This window comes from Phyllostomus discolor, chromosome X, assembly GCF_004126475.2.
Source record: "Phyllostomus discolor isolate MPI-MPIP mPhyDis1 chromosome X, mPhyDis1.pri.v3, whole genome shotgun sequence".
NCBI lineage: Eukaryota > Metazoa > Chordata > Mammalia > Chiroptera > Phyllostomidae > Phyllostomus > Phyllostomus discolor.
The window spans coordinates 423,224-446,982 of record NC_050198.1 but is presented as its reverse complement, the minus strand read 5'-3'; the positions used below and the strand labels follow the sequence as shown (position 1 = coordinate 446,982).

General features: G+C 41.5%; 1 protein-coding gene across 5 annotated transcripts in view; it reads left to right on the top strand.

The window, feature by feature from the left end:
- MID1 (midline 1) overlaps nt 1-23,759 on the top strand; it is a 400,721-nt gene that overhangs the window by 361,849 nt on the left and 15,113 nt on the right. For all 5 annotated transcript variants that reach the window (XM_036016641.1, XM_036016640.1, XM_028522396.2 and 2 more), the window contains exons 5-7: nt 2,479-2,627; nt 10,759-10,886; nt 19,099-19,242. In XM_036016641.1, the coding sequence (XP_035872534.1) occupies nt 2,479-2,627; nt 10,759-10,886; nt 19,099-19,242 (421 nt within the window). The remainder of the gene's footprint in view (nt 1-2,478; nt 2,628-10,758; nt 10,887-19,098; nt 19,243-23,759) is intronic.

The following is a 23,759-nucleotide window of genomic DNA, read 5'->3' as shown; positions in this document are numbered from 1 at the left end:
AGTCAGCCATAGATGATTCATAAATGAATGAATGTGGCAGCGTGCCAATAAAACTTTATACAAACAGGATTCATGCTGGATAGAACCCATAGACCATAGCTTGTGGACTTAGAGCAGTGGTTTTCTCTTTTCTTTTTTTAATGAAACCTATAATAAGAAATACATATGACATCCAATTCAGCACAGACACACACTCATGGAAAAGCTTTATAAAATATACCTTGCCCTTTGTAACAGGAATGAACTCTGCTACTTTCTTTCTCCTCCTTTCTCCTCTTCTGCTTAGTTTTTTAAAGTGCTAGTCCTGAGCACACTAATGATTCATCACCTATAGGTCAAAAAACATTGATTGCTTGTTAAAATGGTGGTTCCTGTTGCTCTGCCAATGGCAGCTGCTTACAGTAGGATATTGGAGACTGACTCCAAACAACTCATTTTTCTTTTAAAAAAAAATCTCCAGCTGATTCTTGTGCACACTGGTTTGAAAAGCCCCAGTCTAGTCTATTAGATGGAATTGTACACTGACGTAAAATTAAAATTATGCCAACAACTGTTTTCTGTAAAATACTCCACATTTTCCAAGGAGGCTCTCATTTTGGCTTGCTTCAATTTATGCATGATTTAGGGCTTTTTTTTCTTTTCCACTTATGTCACTTTTAATTTCCAGTGTCATGACTGAAGAAAATAAACAAGCAATGGAGTTCAGGCATTGTTTCATTTGTAATCTCTGCCGTCACTAATAGGCATGCCGAAAGGATAAGTGATTGACATAAAGATATTCTAGTGGAATATTTTGACCTTGTTTTTCTCTTGTTAGAATGGTATTAAACATCTTCAATTCTGCCTTGTAATTGAAAGCATTTTCATGTTGTGTAATTATATATTCCATTGACTTGGTTTGTTCTAAGGACTTGAAGTTATTTTTCCTTCCTCCGACAATTTCTTATGGACATGGTCTCATACCTTGAAGTGTACTCTAGCTAGAATGATGTTAGAAGCAAAATCTTACTCGGTGTAAGATCAGTATTATTGTATTTTATTAAACTAATGAACACTGTTCATCTGCTACAGATGGCCACTATAATTATAATGCGTTAACGTCTTTTATCAGGCTTAAATCACATACTATTTGCCCCGAAGTTTTGACACTTCCCTTAAATCTGTACTTTGCAAGAACTTCCCTCGCTGGTGCCTGAGATCTGTGGCTGCTACCTCTCCATTCAGCATTCATTTCCTTTGTTTTCCGTAACATGACAGAGCTGGAATCCAATGTTCCTCTGAGGCCTCAAGCCTCTGACATCTCCTTCCTTCCTTTTCTTCGATTAGAGTTGCCTGAGGATGATAATGATGACTTGGAGAAAGAAGGAATTTCTTGGAGTTAGCAGGAATTCTGGAGGGAGCCTGAGCCCTCCTTGTCTGGAAGACAGATGAACTGGCCTCCTCCCTACCCTTTCACCCAGGGCTGTTTTCCATTCCGGAATGATCATAAAGCTGGCCAAGACCTGTCCCGGGCTGTGGAGATGCGGGGGGGGGCACTAGGCACACGGCGATTCCAATTAACAGTCTAATTTTATCTTGGCTCCTGGCCAGAGCGCTTCGTCTCACAGCACATTTCAAACGCCAGAGCGAGCGGTCAAGTGGGTTACCTTGGACTTATCTGGGCCCGCCTCAGAGGTTATGGTCAATTACGTTTGAGAGTCGTTTCTGAGTAAGACAGAACCAGGAATTGGAGTGGAGGTTGGAACCAAACATGCATTTTTATCCCGACTGGGGAAATGCTTATCAAAATAGTTCTTAGTTATCAAGCGAGCACAAAGTGCCTGGAAATGACGTTCCCGGCGAGGGGAAACGGCCCAGCTGTGCTTTTTTTGGCTTTCTCTCATCTGCTCAACAGGAAAAATATTAATCAATGGAAAAATGCTCCCTTTCTGTTAAGTTAACACGTGACTTTTAGATAGGGTGGGGAAATAGCAGTACCTAATGTTTTTGTATCACAATTTTATAACATAGATTGTGAAGAACCTTTTAGAAAACGGCTGCACTGAAGCCACACATTTGTGCCTGTGGAGATGTGTTATTTTCTTGATGGTACAGCTGAAACACTGAGATAAATTAACGTTCCAGGGTTCTCTAGGATCTCACGGTAGATGTGTGTAATTGTCAGGGGAAGAGGTCTGGTGACCCTCTGTAACTTACCTCTGAACAACACCTTTTTTCCCCATCAACAGGAAAGCAATTTGCAATTCAGTGTTTCCTCATAAAACGAATTGGTGACACTTCCCCAAGGAGATAAAAAATAGCTAAGACAAGAGTCCCCTAACAATGCCACATTTCAGTATCTCTCTCCATGCCTACTTTTTGAACTTGCATTGAAGGGCAACTTACATACAGCAAAATGCACACATCACACGGGTGCAGCCCGATGCATTTTCACTACCCAGGGACACCCGTGTAACCCTCTCCATGCTTCTGTTTAAGGTGATGAGGCTTCGAAAGCTGGCTCAGCAGATTGCAAACTGCAAACAGTGCATCGAGCGGTCAGCATCACTCATCTCCCAAGCGGAACACTCTCTAAAGGAGAATGATCACGCACGGTTCCTACAGACGGCTAAGAATATCACTGAGAGGTGAGTGCGGGGACTGCTGGGAAATTCTCAGTGCCGGGCTTCTGTGTCTGGGGTGTGATTGGTTGGCCTCGCCCTCTCCTTGCTTTTGTTTTCATTTTCAAGGCTGAGTACCACACAAAGCAGGCGCTTTGAGTTGCTTTGTTCCAGCTGAAGATGCTTCCCTTTGACACGTCAAAGCCTTTTCTGTAGCAGCCTGGAGTTCAAGGCCTTTGGGACAAGACTCCACCAGTTAGAAAGAAGAAAATCTGCCTGCTTTGGGGCGGGGTGGAGGGAGCTTATGATGGCACAAAAACAGCGTGTATTGTAACTCTCGGACCTGACCTTATCGTGCCCTTGCTAGTAAAGAGTCAGAAAGAAGGCAAAAACATAAAAGGACATCTTTTCTTCCATCTTAGGGCTCATCTACTCGAGAAAAATGGTCCAGGTGTTGTTTTCTGTTTGGCTTGTTTTTGTTTGGTCGAGAAGCTTCGCCTCTCCTGAAAAGGTCAAGACCAACTCACAGGAGAGAAAAAAGGGATCAAACTGTCAGCCTCATACCTGTTGCTTTTAAAAATACCCTTTACTCCAGTATAGGGAACATAGAAATGACATTATGTGAATGTTTGTAGTTCAGCAGTAAAGCTGGCAGGGTCAGTACTCATACTTCCCTGGCATAAACATTCCAGGCCTTCACTGATGAAAACACCTACAGCAATTCTAGTGGAGCCAAAGAAAAGCACCTAACACTACCTGAGTCACCTCTGCAATCAATGTCAATGGCGTTGACTTCTTATTCATTCTAATTTTCAGTCAACCGCCCCGAAACAAAGCAATCATAGAAGCTTATCCCTAGAAGACCCCAGACAGCTCATTCATGCTGGTCTTTCTCCTAGAGCAGGAGTCCGCAAACTTTTTCTCTAAAGGACCGAAGAGGGAATACTTTGAGCTATGCTAAGCTTAGGACTTGGTTACAACTATTCAACTCTGTCATTGTAGCTCTACAACGGTCTTTGCAGATAATACGGAAATGAATAGACGTGGCTGTGTTCCAGTAAACCTACAAAAACAGGCAGCAGGCCAGATTTGGCCCACAGGCTGTGCTTTGCCAAACCCTGGCCTAGGGAAAAAAAATATTCACCATCTTAGGACTTGAATTTCTGCAAGGAAGGAGAAAGAAAACTAACATTTATTAAGTGCTTGCTTATGTTGGACACTGTGCCCTAATTCGCAAAATATCGCATAGAGGTAGGCATGGATATTTTCATTTTCACTATTCCTTCATTGAGAGTAATGCACAGTATTTTTACAAGTCCGATCTGGTATCCAACTGTGTTATTTCTTATAGTTGAGAAAATGTCCTCCTGTGGCTGGTTAGATACTTATCTCTTCCAAAGCACATGGATAAGAGCTGATTATCATCCCGTTTATATCCTTAAAGTGATCTCTTCCCTTCTCTGAGAGAAGTCAGTTTCTTTCCTCGTGACTCCTAGCTTCCAGGTGTTTAATTGTCTCTGCTACTGTCATCTGGACTGTATCCAATTCCTTTATACTCATCTGAAAATTAAACATTGCAAATAGCACTAGTACTCCTGTGTACCCAGGACACTCTACTAGACAGTTATGCATACATTACAGTTTCCAACTGGGATCCAAAGTACTTTTCTCCAGCTATAAAGTGTGAGATACTCAAATGAGGTGGCTACTATGGGCTGCATTTCTCAGCAAGCCCTAAAAGTGAGATCAAGTATAATGAAAAAATCCTCACCTAGTGAGGAGAGAGAATGTGACCCCCGAATAGTTAATACAAAGCATTCTGAAAGAGGACCCGCATTTGCAGCACAACAGAAGCACATGAACGCCCACACGTGGTCTCCCTCAGAGATAGCAAGCCATGTCTTGTCCCGTTCAGCTCCGCCTGTAATAAGCCCATTCATCAAGAACAGAACCATGACTGATGTCTCTTTCTACAACTGAGTTGTATAATATACTATATTCCCGAGCCTCACTAATATATAGTTCTTGGTGCGGTTGTATGTAGACTTGTATGAAATTATGTTAAGTAAGCAAAACTATTCACTAAATCCAGGCATAAGAAAGTTGGCCTACAGCTTATAGGAAGGCTAAACCACCATCAAGTGTGAATACATAGTGCCTGTAAAAATGTGCTAGGCATCCTCTCTCCCTCTCCCCCTCCCTCTCCCTCTCCCTCTCCTACTCCCACTCCCTCTCCCTCTCTATCTCTGTTTCTCAATCCTTTTGGTCAATTCCTGAGCCTTTCTCTTGTTTCAGCAACTGAGACACAGTCAAAGGGCACTGGGCTTAGACTAGGAGTAGGGAAACTTGGGTTCAAATACCAGCACCGCTACTTCATAACTGTAATTCTTCGGATTTATTCATGAGTTATTTTCTACTTAGAAAATAGGGCTCGTAATAGCTATCTCTATCAGTATTTGTGATAACATTGCTCATGACTCGTAAGTAAGACCAGGCCATGAGCATCACAGATATTCCATAATGTTTGTTGGATTTAGGTTTTCACGTTTCAGTACATCCGTAGAGTCCTTCCTTGTACCTCTTGATTTCATTGCTGGTCTCTGTCTACCTACCTCTGTCCCTCATCACTTAATGTTCTTCTCTAGGATGTGACTTCTTGGTCCTCTGCTTCATATTGTGTCTGCCTTGGGCACTGGTGCCTGTGTAGTTCTGAATCATCTTTATCTTTTTATTGAAGGGTAGAAAGCCCCGAAAAAAACTTGCAATGCTGCAGGCCTTCCTAAAGTCAGACTTACATGCCATTTTTTTTTATTGTGAAATCACTTAAGCTAGATTCGCCTACAAGCCGTGAAAGATTTTCAATTCAGAAACATCAAAAAAAAAAAAAACAAAGAAGAGAAGGTCTCAAGCTTTACATTGTAAGAGATGCATGTGCTTTGGAACCAAGTGCTTGGCTGTGTGCTGGTGCTTAGTGGTGGTTATAGATAGCGTCAGGCCGCTCCTTACCACTTGTGAGTACTTCTGCTCTTAAGTTCCCAGTGGGTGGGATCTGTAGCCATATCGTTTTCACACTGGAGCCCCAGCACCTAGCCAACTGTCTGACATGAATGAATGAGTGAACAAACCCATAAAGCAGAGTTGATTATTCCCACCGAACATGGTTGTTGGAAGGATAAAATGAAATAATATAGTAAAAATATTAACTCAGCCCCTGTCACAAGATGAACATACAGCAATTGCTAATTCCTTTCCTTCCCACGCACTGTATGGATGCCAGAGGATTGTATCACATACTATACTCTCAAGGTACACTAATATATGGGTATTATTGTACAATGTGTACATTTTTATAAAATTACATTAAATAAGCAAAAGTCTTCACTCAATCTAAGCATAAGAAAATTGGTCTACTATTTATGAGAAATATGAAATTGAAGTCACTTTTGATAGCAAGTTGTGTGCATTAAGAGGGTGGCAAAAAAGAAAATTCTACCCTGGCTGGTGTGGTTCAGTGGATTGAGTGCCGGCCTGTGAATCAAAAGGTCCCTGGTTCGATTCCCAGTCAGGGCATGTGCCTGGGTTACAGGCCAGGTCCCCAATGGGAGGTACATGAGAAACAACCACACACAGATGTTTCTCCCTCTTTCTCTCTCTCTTCCCTTCTCTCTAAATATAAATAAATAAATAATCTTTTTAAAAAAAAAAATTCCCTCTGAACAGTATCCACATTTCAGAGCTCGTAGGAGGGTCTCAAACTCCCCAAGATGACCTGTGTGAGTTCAAGGATCCATCAGACTTCCAGAGTACAAAGCCAAGAATCCCGGTTGTCAGCTCTGGGGAGATGTCACTTGATACTAAGAATCAGAGTGCATCTTATAAATGGTTTTTGAAGTGTGTTCTGCAGGGTGTTGATTAGTAGTAAAACAACAAGGTTCCTAAGCCAAATGCATTTGGGAAATCCTGAGCTGACCAAAATAAGGCACATTTTGTTTCTGTGGGACCTTACCAGGTTTTACCATGCTGATGTGCATCGAAGACCTCCTCCCCACCCCACAAGAGAGGCCCAGTTAGTGCCATTGTCAGGGGCTGGGCACAGGGTGGGGAGTGCGTATTAGGTGGGAAGGGCAGAGCCTCTTCCTCTGGCATTTGCTATTTTGCAGAAACCCTGTGAGCAGTGTAGCTCTAGACATCTCCACCTTCTGGAAAAGGAGCCCCGTGTGGCTGCTAGCAGCCAAGTGTCTTGGAAATTAGGGGCATCGAAACGGACATAGGAATAGGGAGTAATGTGCAGCTCACCCTCTTAAGCCTCAAACTGTGGCACAATGCCCTTATTTGTCCCAATATGTTAAGAGTTTAACACACATACCCACGGCATGTGTGCACGCACGTGCGCGCGCGCACACACACACACACACACACGTGCGTGCGCGAGTGTAAAAGCAAGGCATTGAGAAAGTGGCATACACTGATGGCCCAGGTGGATTTTGGCAACCTACCTAAAAGACCAGAAGATGGGCTGCAAGGATTTGGGAAATAAAAACGTGGCCTAAAATGTTGAATTTGGCAGCTCTCCCCTTGCCTGTCATTCCCATTGAGAATTTGAAATTGTAGCCAAATAGAAATATCTTTCCTTCCATCAAAAAAAAATGTGTTGGTGTTAAGAGCTGCAGTAATCTCCAAAGAGTCTTGCTGTCAGTCTTTGCCTCCCAGGCTTAGGATCTTTCATCCTTCCCATTCCCACTCCCCAAAGTTCCCACCATCAAAATGGGAAGCATTTTTTTTTACTCTTTTTTTTTAAGATTTTTTATTTATTTATTTTTAGAGAGGGAATGGAGGGAGAAAGAGAAAAACATCAATGTGAGATTGCGGGGGGCCGTGGCCTGCAACCCAGGCATGTGCCCTGACTGGGAATCGAACCTGCGACACTGGTTCGCAGCCCACGCTCAATCCACTGAGCTACACCAGCCAGGGCAGGAAGCATTTTTAACAGTGCCACTAGACCAAAGCATGTTGTATTTAATTGTTTGTGGACCATAGAACCAGGAGAAACTTAGGAATGGAATCTATTTTGAATGAGACTATACAGAGGCTTCTGCCGTTGCACAGGAAAAAAAGGGCTAAAGCAAATTTATCTGTTCAGAGCAGTGGAGACTCTCTCACCTGTTGAGCACAAGGTCTCTCACACGTGCATTGGCAGGATGATACAATCAGACGTTAGGCGCTTGTTTCATAATAACTTATTACAGTTCTCCCTCCTGTTCATCATGAAACAATGAATTAGGGTTTCACTTTGAAGTTTTTATTTGAAAAGTTCAAATAGCAGTATAGCATTTCTTTATTGAACTTTATTTTTCAGTTAGAGTTTACATTCAATATTTTTTAAAGATTTTATTTATTTTTAGAGAGGGAAAGGAGGGAGGGAGAGAGAGACAGAGAGAGAGAGAGACAGAGAGAGACATCAATGTGCGGTTGCTGGGGGTTATGGCCTGCAACCCAGGAATGCGCCCTGACTGGGAATTGAACCTGGGACACTTTGGTTCCCAGCCCGCGCTCAATCCACTGAGCTATGCCAGCCAGGGCTCATTCAATATTATTTTATATTAATTTCAGGTGTATAGGATTTCGTTTAACTTTTCTGCACTATTGCAGATATTTTGGACTCTTCAGTACATGGCACACCCTAAGGGCTTGGTATTTGTTGAATCTTTGTTGAACAACCCTAGGATCTCTTTGAATTTTAGGAGTTTTTCTGTTCATGGGTGGGTCATAAGGAAAGCATTTTTAAATACAGTTTGACCACCTATGAAAAAAAATACCTAACAACCATACCTTTATCCATTAGTTCAAGTTAATAGTCATTAGTCACAATAATTAGCCCAGTTCCCTTTGGTGCAATGTTTAGCAAACAAAATCAAAACTCTGGTATTCACTGCTGCTTGGCGAAAGGGTCAGGTGGTAGGTTTAGATTATCTACTCTTACCCAAACACTGGAAGCTTTTCTTTGGGGTCCCAACGTCTATTCCATTGTTAATTTTTTTCTCTACTTCTCTCCCATTGCAGCACTGAAACTGCTCCAGAAATTATAGAAACTTTTTTTAAAGATTTTATTTATTTATTTTTAGAGAGGGAAGGTAGGGAGATAGAGAGAGAGAGAAACATCCATGTGCAGTTGCTGGGGGCCGTGGCCTGCAACCCAGGCATGTGCCCTGACTGGGAATCGAACCTGCGATGCTTTGGTTCGCAGCCTGTGCTCAATCCACTGAGCTACACCAGCCAGGGCTCAGAAACTTTTAAATTGCATATAGAATGTAGTTAGAGGAGCTTGATTTGTGAGGATTTTGAGCATTTCATAGGTGTAAGTTTTTACTGAGGTGCAAGTCACCTAGCAAAATTAACCATTTTAATATGTACAGTTCAGTGGCATCTAGTACATTAACATTCCAAAATATGTTCACCACCCCACACCTATGAACGGTCACTCTACAGTGCCTCCTAACCCCAGCCCCTGGCAGCCAGCAATCTGCTCTTTATTTCTATGAGGTTGCTTTTTCTGGGTATTCCATCCAAATGGATCATGTGACCCCTTGTGTTTGGCCTCTTTCTTTCACTTAGTATGTTTCCAAGGTACATCCGCATTGTAGCATGTCTCAGTACTTCTTTTTTTTAAAGCTTTTTTAAAGATTGTATTTATTTTTAGAGCGGGGGGAGGAAGAGAGTAGGACAGGGAGAGAAACATCAATGTGTGGTTGCCTCTCACATGCCCCCAACTGGGGACCTGGCCCACAACCCAGGCATGCGCCCTAGGCTAAGAATCAAACCAGTGACCCTTTGGTTCACAGGCTGGCACTCAATGCACTGAGCCACACCAGCCAGGGCAGTACTTCATTCTTTTTCATAGGTGAATCATATTCTGTTGCATGGATGTACTCACAAGTGTAATTTTTATAGCCAAGATATGTTGGCTTTATAAAATCCAAAGCTGTAAGGGCCATTAGGAAATGTAAAAGGAGATACATCTTTTGGGGTATCCAGACTGACCTTTTTCTATATTAAATGGAAGAATACAGGCCTGGAATTCTCCTGGCCTCTGCCAGGTATTTTTGTGGCCTTGTATAAATGAGTATCAATGCCCTTAATTAGAAAATTGGTAACTAGATTTAGAGCTAAATCATTTCAACATTGTTTCTTTGCTCAAAAATTCCTGGCACCCTACCTAATATCCTACTACACATAGTCAGTACTTGGTGGTGTTTACCAAACTTAACAAAATACTAAAATCATAAGATTATGAGTTTGGTACCGTTTGACATACTTACAAGTGGTTTATATCATGCCACAATTTTCTTGTTTTTAAGAGAATCACTTGCATGATTTTAATTAGTCAAAATGTTCTGACTAATCAATTTGAGAGTCCATAGCAGAAGATTGATACTTGCCAATACCTTGCTTTATGGTTTGTAAATGAGAAGTATAAACAGCAACCCTAAATGAAAAGGAGAAACCGTACGTCCATGGGGGGGAATTTGTGAGAAAGCTCATGAATATTTTCCATGCCATCTGCTGGGAATATGGTTCAAGAAAATGAGTACAAGGAGAATAAAAATGAGCCCAGACAAGAACTCCTTTTTTTAATGTTTATTTTAGAGAGGGGCTAGTAATTGATTAAACTAATCCAATATCTGGAAACATTCTTTTTTAATCTTCACTTTGCCTTTTATGCAGTTTGAAATTGTGGAGCCTCCTCTTTGAAGTGGAGCACGGTCGGGTCTGAGAGGAACAAACAGTTTCCCAGACAGATGTGTGAAGAAATGCCTGCAGCTATGTGCTTCTTGCTGGGGTTACATGTGATGGGGCCAGGCTGTCAAATACACAGCGACGTGAAATATGAATATTCTCTTACCTCCATGGGGAATTCCCACCCTCTCTAGTAAAAAGGAAGGGGGGAACCATTGTACCGTTTTTCCAGTTCCTTTGCCTTGTCTTTAAACTTCAGCTCATTTGCATTGTGTTGCTGTGTTGTGCCGTCTTTTTAAGGCTCACATGTAAAAACCGCACTATTTTTAAATGATATTTCTTTTCTGTGATTGTTTTCATTCCTATGCACATGGAGTGAAAGCCACCTTGATGTTTGTAAAAAGTTGTTTTGTTTAAATTACAGAGTCTCTATGGCAACGGCATCATCCCAGGTTCTAATTCCTGAAATCAACCTCAACGACACATTTGACACCTTTGCCTTAGATTTTTCCCGAGAGAAGAAATTGCTTGAATGTCTGGATTACCTTACAGGTATTATCTTTGTGAGGTTTTTTTTTCTTTTGATGTTGTATATATTCCGTGATACAAATACTTTGCCACCAAATCAATTCCCTAAAAACCAGAGATGGAGGCTTTTGCTTTAGGAATGGAGTCTAATGTTCCTGGAAACAATTTCTAGTGCTCTTTTTTTTTTTTTCCAACCAAAACAACATAGTCCAAGACTAATTGAGGATGAAGGAAAAAACAGAATGTCAGTCATTCAACGCATGCTGACTACCACTCTCACTCTCAGAGTGTGGGTAATACAAATAATAGCCGTGTTGCTCATCAAAGAGATGCGGAATGTAGTGTGGCTATTTTCCATTTCGTATCAGCATGGCATCTGACACAGTGCCTTGGCAGAGAAAAAAAATGATAGCTAACTTTGATGCTAACATCACCTTGCTCCGGTTCTTTGTATCTGCAACCTTGTTTAATCTTTGTAACATCAAACTGGAGTATCATAATCCTCATTTGGCAAATGATGGAGGTCATCTGTCTTGCCAGAGGTCGATAGCTAGGGAGTGGCAGAATCAGGATTTGGCTTCGGTGTGTCCAGACTCCAAAGACTTCTGTTCTTTCTAGTAAAAGAATGAATTTTATCTTGGCAGAGGTCACTATGGCACACTCCCCAAATCACGTTTGAGTTGCTGGTGCCATGTTTCAGTCCTGAGCTTTCTGATAGGTACGACTGGGGAGGGGCAAGCTGAAAAAAACAAAGGAACAATTATAAAAGAAAACCTCAGGCTGCTCCCATTCTTAACCATGCTTCCAAACTTTTATTTGCTGTTAACCTCTAAAGTGGGAACTGAAAACATTCACTGGTAGAATGTGGACCGTTTAGATGACCTTGCTTGGGTTAGCCAAAGCCACGGGTGCCCGTGACTGCAGGAAGTTCTGTGCATACAGTGAAGCCAGCTGTGCACTAGGCTCAGGCTGGGTAGCCCTGGAGAGACCAACATCCCTAACTTAGAACAGCATCGGCTTCTCCACTCGAACTCCATGAGTGTGTGCTTGCGGGAAAGCGGAGCAGGAGAGAGGAAGCATTGTGTGATGTTTGTTTTTACAGTCTACATAGGAAGCAAGGAGTTCTATATTCAAGGAGCACTGTACCCAGAAGATCAGTTTTTTCTTTGCAAGGCCCTTTTAGCCTTTCTGCATTGACAAGGGAGGCAAGCCATCCCGCAAACTTCTTATGTCCTTCTTCTTCTTTCAAACTATACCGCTGTTATTAAAGAAGAAAGAAATCAACTCCCAAACTTGGTTTCAAATATTTCTGAAGATAATGCTATCCTTTTTAAGCTTTTAACTGTGAGATCTATGTAAACTAACGTGATCTACTAACACTCTATGGGAAACATTCTGTACTTGTGCTGTCCAATATGGTAGCTGCTAGCCTCGTGGGGCTATGGAAAACTTGCAATGTGGCTTGTGAGTTTCTACGTTTATTTAATTGTATTAAATTTAATAGAAATTTAAAGAGCCACATGTAGTCTGTGGCTAATGTCTTCGACAGTCCAGGTGTGGCGATTTCTCTGACTGAGCTGTTGTTCATGATGGCATCCTGTTAAAAACCTCCTTTGGTTTTTTTTTTATATCAGTTGGCAACGAGTATGTTGCAACAACAGCAAGTCAAATTAGCAGTGACTAAAGCCATCAAGGGGTGTTCATGTCAAGAAACGGGAGAACAGGGGCATGTGATCTAAGGCTGGGCAGCAGTTCAGTGATGACCTCGGACCCCAGGCTTTCTCCTTTTCTGCTCTGCCACCTTCCTTGTGTTGCCTTTTGGCCACATGGTTACAACACGATGATTCTACCTCCAAGTACTATACTCAAGTTATACACAAAAAGAGAGGGGAAGAGGGGAAATGATGACAAAAAAAACCACAACTCTGTCAGCCAAGTTTGTCTTTGGTTATCAGGAAAACAAAAAACTTGTTCAGAAGACCCATCTAGCAAACTTCCACTTGTGTCTTATGGGTCAGATCCATCCTGCAAGGTCATGCCCAAGGGCTGAAAAGACTGAAAAAAATATTTGGCTGGGCTCGTGGCCACTCCGCACAAAGTCGGTGTCTTATTGATAAGAGTATATCCTCCCCGTGTCTCAATAGTTGTTTAATAGTGTTTCAGTGGTGCCCATTCTAGTCTTTATGTGAATGCCCAAGTGCTAACTAAAGGGGAAATTGTGAAAGTGGTTTGCACTGACGAGTAACATGAACACCATATATCATCCCGCTGGCTGTTTATGCCAAACTACAGACCATATGGGGTACCTGCTCTTATGCCTTCTTAGCTGTCAACTTCCAATACAAATCTGGCCCATTTCTAGACATAACACTAATTCTGGCCATAACATATGATGCTTGGCTGATATTGCCAAGTCAAAATAGTTTATCAGACATTTGTAAGCAGGAAACGAAGTGTTTGTGGAGTATTAGCCCACCATCCCTCGTGTCGTGTTTATGATAGAGGCAAGAAAATCCCCCCTCTGGTCCTGATGCTGTGAATATTGAAATTGGCAGCACGCTCCTGTTCTCATTTACAGTAAATTGGGTATTGACTTTTCAGGACATACCCATTGGGTTTCTAATCAAAACAGGGTTAGCCTGCCTGGCTGTAAAAACAAGATTTTCCCCCCTGTGACATGCCTCTAAGTGGTATGTCAAGTTAATAACCCAGAGAGGTGACGTTTCCTCCATGACTGCAGCTACCGCCATGCGTCTCACAGCTACTTGCCTAGTTTGGACATAAGTTTTCTTTACGTTGAATCATATATTGCAGTGCAGAGAGAACAAAATCTTTTCACGATGGTTGCTGCAGAAATCAATCAATGAACTATTTAGATTCTGAGAGAACGAGTATTTCTCACTGATCCATGCAGGGTGACCCCACACTAATAGGGACCACACAGACAATAAGCATGTTTTACGATGCAGCTGGGGCTCCCCCGCAGAAGGCATCTTCTGAATGCTGTGCCTGATCCATCCACATCAAAGTCACTGCACACAACATTACATCTTGCATGTGGTTACTTCAGGAGACAAGTGTATAAATATATATTCCAGAAAGAATGCTTTAAGGGCTCTGTAGAACCCTCGTATTGTGGTGTACAACTTAATGCACTGCCTGCCACATGTGGGTATTCAATAACCCATAGACAAAGCTGGGCTAATTGACTTTATACAGCAGTCATAAAAGTCATTTGTTTCATATGAGACTTTCCCGGATGTCTTCAGGTGGCAAAGTGAACAATATTAAAAGAATCAGAGTTTTACATGTACCATTTTCATAAACTTTCTCCACCTCTTTGGATTTGTTGAGAACTCATGCACCCTAATGAAAGTTTAGAGCATAAACAAACTCCGTGATGGTGTAAGCAAAGGTTGCCACTAACTCTGTAGAATGCAGATATGTTTCTCCTTTTGAAGTTAAGTTAATTTTTATTGAATTTATTGTGATGACATTGATGAATAAAACCACACAGATTTCCAGGGTAACATTCAATAAAGCATCATCTGCACACTGCATTGTGCATTCACGCCGCCATTTCCCCCTCCTTGCCCACTTTCCCCTCCCCTTACCCCCTTTCCCTTTAGCTATCCCCACACTGCTGTCTGTATCTGTGTGTCATATATCTATTTCATCCATCCGCCTTTTCTTTACCCAGCTCCCCAACCTCCTCCCCCGTCCCAACAGCTGTCAATCTGAAGTTAGGTTCTGGTGTACAGAGAGTGGCAATAAAGGCCTGGATTGATTCTCTAAAGTGGCAGTCGGCAAACGTTAACTGTAAAGGTCCAGATGGCAAATATTTTAGGCCGTGTAAGACGTGGTTACAGCTAACTCAACTCGGCCATTACACAAAAGCAGCCATAGACAATGCATAAATGAATGGGCATGGATGTGTTCCAATAAAACTTTATTTACAAAAACAGGCAGTGGGCCAGATTTGGCCCAAAGACATAGTTTGTGAACCCCTGATCTAAAATATTATTGCCAATGCAAAGCACCCACTGCCTAGTCTCTTTCTTGCTCACAGACTTTTCTCATAAAACCAGTTCCTGAAATCAGTCCAAGAGAAGTCAACTTAAAATCATTATTTGGGTAGGGGATTTAGACTTCTCTGCTCCAGTATGTGTTTAAGACATAAAACAGCAGCCTTCTCCAGTGATAAAGTTAACCAAATGTCAAAGAACCATGTTTTCCTTGGGGAAGGAAAATGGACTTCTTAGATATGATGGGTTGTTAATCTTGTTCTTAATTTGAAATACCACCTATAAATTGAAAAGTGAGAAGAAAATAGGGCCACACTAATAAGTTTTTTAATAAGGAATCAAAACATTTAATGAAAGAAAATCTTCAAACAATTATTTGGCTTATTTGTTATGGTATAACAAATTCTGCTATTATTCCAGTTAGGTGCCATTTTAAATGTAAAACTGTATTATAGAATTGTACACTTGAAACCCATATAATTTTATTAACCAATGTCACCTCAGTAAATTCAAGAAAATTTAAAAAATAGTAACATGCTAATAATAGCAGAGTTAGCAGATACCCTTTCCACACTAGACATAATGTTTACTTTGGAACTGAGTTTAGTCAATTTATCAAGTTAGGTAATTATTCTTTCATTTCTGGTTTTTTTAATTTAATTTTTATTGATATTTTAAAGAGAGAAGAATAAGGCAGAGGGAGAGAAAGAGACATTGGTTAGTTGTTCTGCTTATCCATGCATTCATTGGTTGATTGTTGTATGTGCCCTGACCAGGGATCAAACCCACAACCTTGGCACATTGGGACAACATTCTAACTAACTAAGCTTCATGGCCAGTGATGTTTTATTAAAATTAAAAAGTAAATTATATTAAGCCCTGGCTGGTGTAGCTCAGTGGATTGAGCTCAGGCTGCGAACCAAAGTGTTGCAGGTTCGATTCCCAGACAGGGTACATGCCTGGGTTGCAGGCCATGACCCCCAGCAACTGCACATTGATGTTTCTCTCTCTCTCTTTCTCCCTCCCTTCCCTCTCTAAAAACAAATAAATAAAATCTTTTTAAAAAGAATATATATACGTACATTATATATATTTTAAAAAATAAATAAATAAATAAATAAATTATATGGCATCACATGGCTGCAAGGTTGACAAGCTTTGACTCCCAGGCCACATCTAGTCCTCACTTGTTTATGTGAATAAACTTTCACTGGCACATGGCTGTGTCCATCTGAGTACACATTGGCTGTTTCCATGATGCTAAGGCAGAGTTAAGGTGTTGCAACAAAGGACACAGATTCGAAAATATTTACCATATACCTTTTACCAAAAAAGGTTTTCATACCCTACCAAGTGGATGAAATTACCAAAATTGATCTTGATTAGTTTTTAAAATTGTATTGATTATGCTATTACAGTTGTCCCCATTTTTCCCTCTGTTGTGACCCTCCACCCAGCGCTCCCCACTCCCTCTGGCAATTGCCCCTCTTTTGTTCCTGTCCACGGGTCATGGGTGTAAGTTCTTTGGCTACTCCATTTACTATACTGTTCTTAGCCTTCCCCTGGCTATTCTGTAACTACCAATGTGTACTTCTTAATCCCTTCACTTTTCCCCCCATTCTCCCCTAGACCCCCCTCCCCTCTGACTACCATCCCAATGTTCTCCGTATCTGTCATTCTGTCTGTTCTGCTTGTTTCCTTACTTTAGTTTTTAGAGTCAGTTGTTGACATTTCTGTATTTATTGCCATTTTAATGTTCATAGTTTTAATTTTTTGTTTTCTTAAGTCCCTTTGACATTTCATGTAATAATGGCTTGATGATGATGAACTCCTTGAGCTTTACCTTGTCTGGGAAGCACTTTATCTGCCCTTCCATTCTAAGTGATAGCTTTGCTGGATAGAATAGTCTAGGTTGTAGGTCCTTGGTTTTCCTAATTGTGAATACTTCTTGCCAACCCCTCCTAGCCTGCAACATTTCTTTTGCGAAGTGAGCTGACAGTCTGATGGGAACTCCTTTGTAAGTAACTATCTGCTTTTCTTTTGCAGCTCTTAAGATCCTCTCTTTATCTTTAACCTTTGGCATTTTAATTATGATGTGTCTTGGTGTGGGCCTGTTTGCATCCATCTTGTTTAGGATTCTCTGTGCTTCCTGGACTTGTATGTCTATTTCCTTCACCAAATTAGGGAAGTTTACTTTCATTATTTTTTCAAATAGTTTTCCAATTTCTTGTTCTTTCTCTTCTCCTTCTGGTTCCCCTATGATGCAAATGTTGGAATACTTGAAGTTGTCCCAGAGGCTCCTTACACTATCCTCGATTTTTTGGATTATTTTTTCTTGCTGTACTGACTAGATGTCTTTAGCTTCCTTATGTTCCTAATCATTGGTTTGATTCTCAGCTTCATCCACTCTGCTGTTGATTCCCTGTAAATTGTTCTTTATTTCAATTGCTGTCTCCTTCATTCCTGATTGGATTATTTTATGCTGTTGGAGTACCCACTGTGTTCCTTGAGCATCCTTATAACCAATGTTTTGAACTCTCAATGTGAGAGATTGCTTATCTCTCTTTTGTTTAGTTCTTCTTCTGGAGTTTTGTTCTGTTTTATTTGGGCCATATTTCTTTATCTCCTCATTTTGGCAGCCTCCCTGTGTTTGTTTCTGTGTATTAGGTGGAGCTGCTATGGCTCCCTGTCTTAATAGTGTGGCCTAATATAGTAGGTATCCTATGGGACCAATGGCACAGCCTTCCGTATCTCCAAGCTAGATACTCAAGGCACACCCTTCATGTGTGCTGAGTACACTCTCCTCTTGTAGATGAGTCTTGATTGCTGTCAGCAGGTCTATGAGAGGGATTTTCCCAGGCCAGACAGCTGATAGGACTATCTGTTGACCCCTGGCCAACAATCACCTTCCTCCGTAACTTGTGGAGGTGGTTGGGAGGTGGTGCTCCAACACGGTCTGTAACTGTCCACTGGATGTGCAGGCTCTAGGGTTTCCTGGGTGATGCAGGCAAAGGTCAGCCTCCACCTGTGTTCTGTCTGGGGCCCCTTGGCATACGCTATAAAGCAACCTGCAGATGGCTGCTAGTGCCAGGCCTAGGGCCACTCAATGAAAGGTACAGGGTTTGGGCTGAGCTATTGCTTATTTCAGTGTATTTAGGAAGATCTGAAGCCTGCATTTAGCCCAGCCCTTCATATGGAAAAGCCACTATTTCCAGCTTGGGTAGGCCTGTAGGTTGGATGGGGCAGAGCCTTAGGTAATCATCAGGGCAGGGTTTTCCGTGTGAACTAGGTTGATGGAGACTCAGATATGGTGATGCCACTTTGTGGCTCTGTGCAAGGGAGGGCTCAGAAAAGGAACAGTGGCTGCTCTCTGTGGCTCTGGAAGGAAGCTGTCCCCCAGCTCCCCCCATGATGCCAGACATTTCAGTTCCTCCCTGTGTGCCACTGGTGCCCTTCAAGGTGCTTCCGTGGTGCTGAGGGGGCGAGTTTTAGTAAGGGAGTGTGTGGAGCCCTCCAAGAGGAGATGCCTGAGAATCCCGCAGTTTGTTTCACTGACCCAACCCCCACTGGTTTTTACAGCCAGAGGTTATGACGACTTATCTTCCTGGCACTGGGACCCTGGGCTGGGTGGTCTGGTGTGGGGCTAGGATTCCTCGCTCCCGAGATTTCCACCATATGTGGATTTAGAACCAGCCTGTTCCACATCTCTATGTGTCCGCCCTTCTACTCCTCCTACCCATCTGGATGAATGTGGTTTCTTTAATTCCCTAGTTGTCAGACTTCCATGCAGCTCAATTGTTTGACAGTTCTGAGTGATATCGTTCTGTAGTTTAGCTATAATTTTGATGTAGTTGTGAGAGGAGGTGAGCTGCATTTTTACCTACACCTCCATCTTGACTGGAAGTCCTGTTTACTTTTTTGTTTAACATGTTTTTTTTTTTTCATGAATGAGACGGTATTGTTTACTTAATTTTCTAACCATGCTTTCAGGGTAAATAGAGATAAGTTCACACTGGCAGTTTGAAGTCACAGTCCTGATTAAAATCACACATAACAAACCTACCAAATGTTGTTTGGATTGGGGTCACCATCTCTAAGATAGTAGTCCTGATGGACCTGTTCAGAAAGGCCTTCTTTGACTGTCAGACATCTGTGAAATGTATCCCAGAGGTGAATGCTTCTCCACTGATGAACATTCTTGATGCCCACAGCTCCCAACCCTCCCACAATTAGAGAAGAGCTCTGCACGGCTTCCTATGACACCATCACTGTCCACTGGACCTCTGATGATGAATTCAGTGTGGTTTCCTATGAGCTCCAGTATACCATATTCACTGGACAAGCCAATGTTGTTAGTGAGTATCGCACACCCTATTGATTTCTCTGTCTGGTGACTGTTTTCTGATTAGTCTGTATTTCTGAATTTAAACATCAAGGGAAGACAACGAATGCACAATATTTATTGGCCTGCCTTTCATAACCAACAAGATGATAGCACTCACTTGTACTGTACTAGTAAAAATAAGTGGCCACATAATAATGAAAATTAATTATTTCTAGTAAACCACTGGATGAATCTTACAAACTATTTGTTAAGAGAAAAAGGCAGGAAAAGAAAGAATATATGCAGTATGATTGTATTTACACATTCATAACTTAAAAGTAAAAATAAACTTTTGTTTAGAGATGCATATATAGGTGGAAAAACTGTAAATAAAAGTCAGGATGTTGGTTACCTCTGGGATGGCAGGGGAGTGGCACCACTGGGAAGAAATACATGGTGGTTCACGGGATTAACAGCATTTTCTGGTTATATTCTTGTTACTTCATGGTTATATCATACATTTAATTTCATGTACTTTTCTGAGTGTTATTTCACATATTTTTTCTTTTTTTATTTATTTTTAAATTTATTTTATTTTAATTGTTGTTCAAGTATAATTTTCTATGTTTTACTCCCATCCCAGCCCACCCACCCAGCCCTCCCCACCTCCCTCCCATTTCCACCCCCCCTAGTTTTTGTCCATGTGTCCTTTATACTTGTTCCTGTAAACCCTTCCCCCTTTCCCCTGAAATTCCCCTGAAATTCCTTCCCCTCTCCCCTCTGGTCACAATTTTTTTAAAGAAAAGGATTAAGAAAATAAATAGCCAAAGAACACCAGATACCTGGTCTCATTCAAAGGAGAGCAGGGCCATCATTCGAAATGTTACTAACTGGCCTCCACCTGGGAAGAACTGCAGACCTTGCTTGAAACACAGAGAGGCCTCTCTCTCGCTGAGGCCCACAAGCTGTTAGGTATTGGAGACAATTCAGTGATCTCACAGGGCAGTAGCTGGCCAGAAAGACAATAACAGTAAACACTCCTCCCCTCCCACAGAGCTATTTAATTTGACTTGAGTAAATGGGAAAGGACGAGAAGAATTGACATTTCAGGAGAGCGAGTTTAAAACTTCTTTAACAAATAAAAATAGAATCTATCAAAATAGAAGCCATTTCAACAAAGAAATATTTTAAATAAATCCATGTCAACGTAATGTTCTCTTATTGTATAAACCTATTCTGTCTTACCTACACTGTTCTTTCCTAGCAGAAGTAAACCTGAGGTGTATGATGCTTAAAAGGAAAATTTGATTTAAGATGACTTAAAAGAGACACTCCAAAAGACTCCACTTCTAAGTGACTAAAGTATAAATGACCCATGCCCGACAAATGGTTCCTCCCGTCTTCCACATAGCCCCTTTTCCCATCTTCCCCTCCTCAACCCTCTGCCCTTCCACTCCCTAATGGCCAGGCTTGGAAGCCTTTATGAAAATCTTACCAGAGATTGTAGCAAACATTCCTTTTAAAAAGATGAAATTCAAAAGATTGTCAGAAATTCCAAGACAATCACAAAAGGACATCCTGAAGGTCTGAGAACAGCAGATACAAAATGGAGGCATGATTTGTTACAAAAAAACAAAAACAAAAACTGGGATCAATAAAGATTGTGTCAGACTCAAAACCAGAGAAAGTTCTCTGAAAACACAGAGAGGATTGATACGAGTAACATCTGCTGATGAGCGAATAATGTAAACAGAAAAAGAAACATTTGGAGCCATTTTATACCTAAAAGATCCTTATGAGCCCACATAAGGAATGTTATATTTATCTGAAGTTGTTTTTGCTCAATCAAGGAAAAATTATATCAGGGTTTTTTTAAAGATTTTATTTATTTTTAGAGAGGGAAGGGAGGGAGAAAGAGAGACAAACATCCATGTGCAGTTGCTGGGGGCCATGGCCTGCAACCCAGGCATGTGCCCTGACTGGGAATCGAACCTGGGACACTTTGGTTTGCAGCCCACGCTCAATCCATTGAGCTACACCAGCCAGATATATCAGTTTTGTATTGTTGTGTAAGAACATTTCCAGAACTTAGCAGCTTAAATTTAACAACACCCAGTTATTATTTTAGTTTCCATGGGTCAGGATTCTGGGCACAGTTTCACTGGGTCTTCTTCTTAGGGTCCATATGGCTGAAATAAAAATGTTGGCTGGACCAAATTCTCATCTGGAGGTCCAATTAAAGAAGAATTCACTTAGCTCCCTCAGGTTGCTGTCAGAATTTATTTCATTATGGTTGTGAAATTCCTGGAAGCAAGAAAGAGAGAGAGAGATGCTTTGCTACTTCAAGTCTGTCACCTCTAAACCCCTTAAAGAGCTTACCTGATTAGCTCACACCTACCCAGATCATCTTTCTTTTGATTAACTCAGAGCCAACTGATTAGGGACTTTAGTTATATCTGTAAACTCCCTTCACCTTTGTCATATGATGTAATGTCACAAGAATGATAAACAAGATAAGATCTTTCTCCTTTGCCATATCTGTTAGTTAGAAGCAGGTCACAAATCTTGCCTACACTCAAGGAGAGAGAATTATACAAAGTTATGAATAGTGTGGAGTGGGAATTATGGAGGCCACATAAGGACATGCCCACCACAGAGAGTTATGTCTCTCTTGAAGTTTCTTGATTCAAATTACTGTGGGCATTTAGACAGTACACGTAGCTTTGGCCTAGACTGATGGGCCCTGGGCCCTGGATCGGTCAGTTTTTGCTGAATAGCCAGCAACCACATAAACCTAAGTAGCATAGAACAATACGTGTTTATCGCCTGTACACCTGGAATCAGCTAGGCGTCAGCTAGGAGGTCCTGCTGATCTTGGTTAGGCTCTGCACATGTCAGGCGAATAACTGGGGCAGCTCAAGTGTTGCGCCACTCTTCCCTGCAGTCGATGTCAAGCATGTTCTCCTGGCGATGGTAGAGGGGAAGGCGTAAGGACAGGACCAATTGCACACATGCTTCCCAAGCCTGTCTCTGATGTGCCGTTGTCCAAGCAGGTCCCATGGGTGAGCCTGGAGTCAGAATGGGAGGATCTACAGCTTGTATGGCAAAGGGTGGGGATAGAGGGAGGAGTGTGGAAGCAGAGCCCAAAGTGAATCTACTCCAACTTAGTACCAGCTCTTCACCCCACCCCCTCAGTGAAAGGCAGATATCTATTGCTTGAAACATAGAGTTTCTCAGGTGGCTACATATTGCTTAACTTGACTTTCATGTTGTTGGCATGGAAAACAATACCAAAATAAGACACATACATGAAATAGATAAGAATAGGCTGTGCCTACATCAATCCAACAACAGCAACACTGCTGAGCCTAATGAACTCAGAGCTTTATGCCGGGTGATTGCAGAGAAGGTATTTTGTCTCTGGAAACCAGTTGCCACAAGAAAATAAAGGCAAATGGCTTGATGAAGATTATGGAACTGACTTATTTAATGCACAGATGCCAGAAGGGCCCACTTTCCCAGGATGAATGGAAAATAATGAAAGTGCAGGTTCCCATCTAACCGGGATGCTCTCATCAGCCTGTTGGTATCAGGATTTGTTCATCTCTCTCTTTTTTAAAGATTTTATTTATCTATTTTTTTAGAGAGGGAAGGGAGAGAGAAACATCAATGTGCGGTTGCTGGGGGTCATGGCCTGCAACCCAGGCATGTGCCCTGACTGGGAATCGAACCTGTGACACTTTGGTTCGCAGCCTGTGCTCAATCCACTGAGCTACGCCAGCCAGGGCTTGTTCATTTCTTTAATGTACAGTAAACCAATGCACTAAGGTCCTGATGCCTTATAGGATTAAATTGCAACAAAGAAAGAATTTAGATAAAAAGATAACTGAGACACAAGCATTTTCAAATTATTTTATTTTTTAATACTATACCTATTTGTAGTGACTAAGGGAGACCTGCATTAGCTCTATAATTTGGGGCAAATAATTTAATGTCCTCTGAGTCAGTTTTCTCTTCTAAGAAGAGGTACTGTTATAACCTCATATGGTGGAGGTAACAAAAATGAAGGCCTTAGCTCTATGTTTGCCACAGTGGTAGCACATGGGCATTCAAAGTTATTATTCCTACAAAAATATAGACTACAATCACCCATCATTGCATTTTTTTCATTCTTTTTTTTCTTTTTTAAATATTTTATTTATTTATTTTTAGAGAGGGAAGGGAGGAAGAGAGAGAGAGAGAGAGGGAGAGAGGGAGAGAAACATCAATGTGCAGTTGCTGGGGTTTATGGCCTGCAACCCAGGCATGTACCCTGGCTGGGAATCAAACCTGCGACACTTTGGTTCGCAGCCCGTACTCAATCCACTGAGCTACGCCAGCCAGGCCCATCATTGCATTTTTTAAAGGCTGTTATTTTTGTTATATGATGAAGGTCAATAATGTAATTTGCCAGGATTATCAACATGATAGCATTTTACACAATCTTCATGTGAAAGGCTTTCCTTGAATGTTGTTGGACCATCTGTCCTAGCATTTGGAGGAATATAT